The following is a 4793-nucleotide window of genomic DNA, read 5'->3' as shown; positions in this document are numbered from 1 at the left end:
AAGGAAGAAAAAATAAAATACATTATTTTACAAGAGCAAGGAAGTTTTCCATGGACTTTCGGAAGTCTGTTTGAAGGGTTCAGTGAGATAATGTAGGGACTCTTCCTGGCTTGATCATAGGAATTCAGTAGACTATCTTTTGTTGTTATTATTACTTCCTCCTGGGTTAGGCACTGGCAGGTCTGAGGCAGCCTGGAGTGGGGGATTCCCAAGCAGGAGAAGCAGAAGGAGGTGTCCTCCTCACCTGCCCCAGGGTCCCTAAGGAGACTCTTACTGGGGAGATAGAGGGTGCCTTGTCCGCCCAACTCAGGGCTGGGCCGGTATACCAGATGTGACTTCAGATGGGCTAAGGGCAGCCTCTCACCCAGCTGGCTCCCGTTTGGGGGACTTCCAAGGCCCTTAGTGGAGAAGGGCTGGCCTTAGCCGTGGGCAGTCCAGCCCAGGCCAGACCACAGGGGTGGGGTGCCAAGGAGCCTTCCCCAGGAAGTACGGATCTCATCCCTCACTGGCCTCCCCCTCAGCCCCCTGTCTCCCCCTATGGTTTCAGAGCCTTCTCCGGGCTGGAACCCTTGCCTTTTCCAGCTGTCGAATGGACACAAACACAGCCCCCACCCCAGACGGGGCCTCTCTGCATTCAAGGGGGTGCCAGGGGTTTAGAAACTGGGGACGCATCAGCTCAGGTCCCCCGCTCTAAGGAAAGGTCATTGTATGGTGGTGCAAAGAGGAACTGGGCCAGGCTGCAGGGAGGAACCAGTCAAACCCTGTGGCCAGAGAGAGGAAGAGAGGGAGGCCTAATGTCAGGGAGGTGCCGGAGACTGTTTGGGGTTCCAGGTCTCCGGTGGAAGGGGTCTGAATGGGCCCTGATTAAGCATCGGACTGCTCAGAGCAAGGTCAGCTGTTCAAACCCACAGGAGAAAGATGAGGCGGTCAGCTCCAGCCAGGATTCACAGTCCTGGAAGCCCGGCATAGGGTCGCCATGAGTTGGCATTGACTTGGTGGCAGTGGGGTGGCTCGGGTGGGTGTAAGGCTGAGGTTAGGCTGAGGATTGGAAGGCACTGGACAGGAAGGATCTGAGTTTGGACACGGAGGCTCTCTGGTTGGAGGACCCCCTAATGAGCCAAGCTCAGCACCGCTGACCCCAGAATTCCCCTGGAATCCCCATCCGGGAGGTGGATGGGGTGGCTAGCTGATGAGTCAGCCTTTCCGCTCAGCCCCGGAAGTGACTCACCCCAGCCTGCCTGGGCCCCCTTCAGGTCTCCCAGGATTCTTGGGGTCCTATGCTTCAGCCGAGCCAGGATGAGTTTGCTCCCACCAGGCCTCCTCCGACTCCCTGCTATGGAGACACCCTCTCTCCCCTTGTCTCCCTCTGGTCTCATCCACACTCCCTTCTGAGTCTCCATGCCCCACCTTCCCCATCTCTGCCTCTGTGGGTTTCCTATTTCTCGGTCTCTCTCATCTCCGTGGGCTTTCTCCCCTCTTCCCTTTGTTCTTCCATCTCTACCTCTAGCTCTCTGGGGAATGGGGTGTCACTTGGGAAGATGCCCTGAGGACACACTGAGCTGCAGGAGATGGGGTCCCATCTGTGAGAACCCAGCAGTGTTTGGAGGGGCAAAGAAACCGAGCTGATGCCACCAAGTGGTGCTGCTGGCTCATAACAGCCCTCTGGGCCAGAGTAGACCTGCCCTTGGCTCTCTGAGCCCCTGGTGGTGTAGTGGTAACACCCTGGGCTGCTAACCTCAAGGTCAGCCGTTCGAAACCACTGAGCGCACCACAGGAGAAACTCACTACTATCAAGTCAATGCCCAGTTTTTCATCTGTGGAGTTGCTGGTGGTTTCGAACTGCCAATCACGGGGGTTGCAGCCCAGCACGGAACTGCTACACCACGAGGGCCCTTACAGGGAACAAGATGAGGTTTTCTACTCCTGTAGAGTTACAGTCTCAGAACCCCGGAGCAGTTCTACCTGCCCTGTAGGGTCACCCTGTCCTGTGAGTAAATATAGGAGCAAACAGCCTCCTCGGTGGGTTTGAATCACTGACCTTTCAGTGAGCAGCTCAATGCATAGCCCATACACCACCGGGGCTTCTTGATGCACCTGAGACGGGGGAGGTGGTAGCTCAGCTGCAATGTCACCAGTGGGTCCCGAGAAGGGCTAACAGTTGAGTGTGTGGGGAGCACGGTAGAGGGGGAATGTGAAGGCACACCTGGTCAACCCCCCCTTTACCACAGCAGTCTGTCACACCCAGCAGAAGGCATGGGGCTCCGTCTCCCAGTACTCCGGGATGTGGGCCTCGTCACCACCTCCATTCTGCGACAGGAGCAGTGAAGAGACTGGCTCAGGGTCCGGAATCGACCTGGGTTCTAAAGCACGGCCCACAGGGCAGGGGAGCAGGTGGCCAGGGACTCAGGGTTCTCCCAACCCCCCAGTTCCTGAAACCCGCCTGGGAGTCCTAGGACAATGTCCCAGCCTTCAGGGTCACCAGCCCCTGCCATCAGCTGAGCCTCTTCTGACCCCTCCCCTCTGTTCCAGGGCTCGGCCTCCTGTTGACACTGCTGAAAGTCAGATCCCAGAAGGGTGAGTCTGTGGGAGCCCTGCAGTCACAGCCAGAGCCTGGGGAGAGGCCTGGAGCCCCATCCCACACCCGCAGCCCATGGAGGATGAGGCTAAGACCTGTCTCCCACGCCCAGCACCCCCTCCTTTGGGACCATCCCTGCCCCCCCATCCCCTGGGCGCAGCCCTCCCTTCTGACCATGGTCTCTGTGCCCACAGTTAATTGTGCCCGGTGGTGCCCCCCAAACTCTACATGTATCAATGCCACTGCCTGTCGCTGTAACCCGGGGTTCCTTCCTGTATTTGGGGAGTTCATCACCAACTACATGGAGTTCTGTGAAGGTACTGAGGCTGGGGATGTGGGGGAGGGGAAACCAGTGGCCCTGGGGCATCACCCATGACGGCGGCCGTGGGGAGGGGGCATGGTGGGAGCAGCTCAATCCTTGACCTTGAGATCCACATCAAGGGCAAGGAAGAGAAAAAGGAAAAGATCCAAAACTGACCTCACCCCTGTGGCTCAATGTTCAGCCACCCAAGGACAACGAAAGTACTACGGAGGCACAAGCAGTGCCTCTAAGTCAGTGGTTCTCAACCTTCCTAATGCCACAGCCCTCTCATACAGTGGGGACCCCCCAACCATAACATTAATTTCATTGCTACTTCATCACTGTCATTTTGCTACTGTGATGAATCGGGCGACCCCTATGAAAGGGTCGTTCAACCCCCAGGTTGAGAACCGCTGCCCTAGAACAAACAACCCTTTTCCATCCGAAGGGCAGCCTTTGGGCGAGGGCAGGGCTGGGAAGGGCTGAGTAAGGAGGAGGTAGGGGAATGGGAGACACAGGGCTGAAGTGGGTGACGTGAAGTCATATTGTGAGGATGGCAGTCGATGAGATGAACCGTGTGCTGAGTCGCTGACCGGAAAGCGCATTTGCTCTGTAAGCTTTCAGCCAAATCACACTGAAAATTTAAGAGGGAGAGAAAGGAAAAGATAGCAAGGAAGAGAGATAAAAAGTGAGTAAGGGGGATGAATAACAGAATTGTAGGTGGGCGGATGACTATATACATATAATATACTAATAAGGGTTTCTGGGGTGGTGGGTGGGCGAGGGAGGGGATAAATGGGAGCTGATATCCAAGAGTTCAAGAAGAAAACGTTTTGAAAGTGTTGGTGGCAGTAATGATGCTTGATCTAATCGAACCATGGGTTGTTATAATATCTATAAGAGTCCCTAATTATATGGAAAAGTGGGGGGGGGAAGGGAGTAAGCAGATCTGCCCAGAGGGAGAGGGGTGCACAGCTTCCCACCCATCCCCCACCTTGGCCACTGTGTGCAAATCTAGGGTGCCGGCCCGAAGGTGAACAGAGCCAACTAAGAGGCCTTCAGGAATGGCTCGCTCAGGCCGCAGCCCACAACAACAGTTCCGCCAGCCTTCTTCTTTTCAGGAGACATTGATTTAGTGCCAGGTCCTGTGAGGTGACCCTGTGCCCTGTTGTGTCCCAGACATCAACGAGTGTGCACCACCCCAGCAAGAGGACTGTGGAACCTTTGCCCAGTGCGAGAACGTGGAGGGGAGTTACTACTGCATGTGCAACCCAGGCTATGAGCTCGCTTCTGGGGGGAGAAGATTCAAGAATTCAAGTGAGAACACGTGTCGAGGTAAGATCCCCACAGGTCTCCAGGAGGCGGTCACCAGAGCTGTTCCTGTGGCTTCCAGGGGCGGTGCTCTGGCCACCTGTGTGCTGGGACAGGGAGGCAGGCGAGAGCCAAGGCCTGGACCCCAGGTGCCTGGGTCCACAGCCGGCCTTTGCCATGGGACAGCTGTCTGTGACAGTGGCCAGGGTCCTTACGCATGGGGCGGAGTCACGTGGGCCACCTGGTCATACCATTGTCGTTTTTCTGTCATTAAAAAAAAAAAAAAAAGGAGAGAGCGAGCACATGCACATCGCACATCCCCAGCCTTTGAAGGTCAGAGCAAGAGCCGTTGTGCCTGCTGGCAACTGTGTGGCCCTGAGCAGCTGAATTGGCTTCCCTGCACCTCAGTTTACCCATCTAGTCAAGGAAGATGACCAGGGTAGCCTGGCCGATGTACAAAAGATGCCTTTATCCATCACGGCTGTTGAAACCATTGCCCGTGCTCAGGCTGCGGGGATCTGGGGTCTTCCCCCTACCCAGGCCGGGTCCATTTCCCAGACGTGTGGGCCGGGAGAGGGGAAGGGCTTCAGGGATCTACAGGGCAGG

The 4793-nt window shown here is 56.4% G+C and overlaps 1 protein-coding gene across 1 annotated transcript in view; it reads left to right on the top strand.

Moving 5' to 3' along the window:
* The window catches only part of ADGRE5 (adhesion G protein-coupled receptor E5), a 17531-nt gene that overhangs the window by 994 nt on the left and 11744 nt on the right, over positions 1–4793 (top strand). The window contains exons 2-4 of the mRNA XM_045289719.1: positions 2530–2574; positions 2770–2892; positions 4056–4211. Coding sequence (XP_045145654.1) covers positions 2530–2574; positions 2770–2892; positions 4056–4211 — 324 coding nt within the window. The remainder of the gene's footprint in view (positions 1–2529; positions 2575–2769; positions 2893–4055; positions 4212–4793) is intronic.

Source organism: Echinops telfairi, unplaced genomic scaffold (genome assembly GCF_000313985.2).
Source record: "Echinops telfairi isolate 266 unplaced genomic scaffold, ASM31398v2 ScPeMD7_30;HRSCAF=105, whole genome shotgun sequence".
NCBI lineage: Eukaryota > Metazoa > Chordata > Mammalia > Afrosoricida > Tenrecidae > Echinops > Echinops telfairi.
This window is presented reverse-complemented; position numbering and strand designations above follow the sequence as displayed.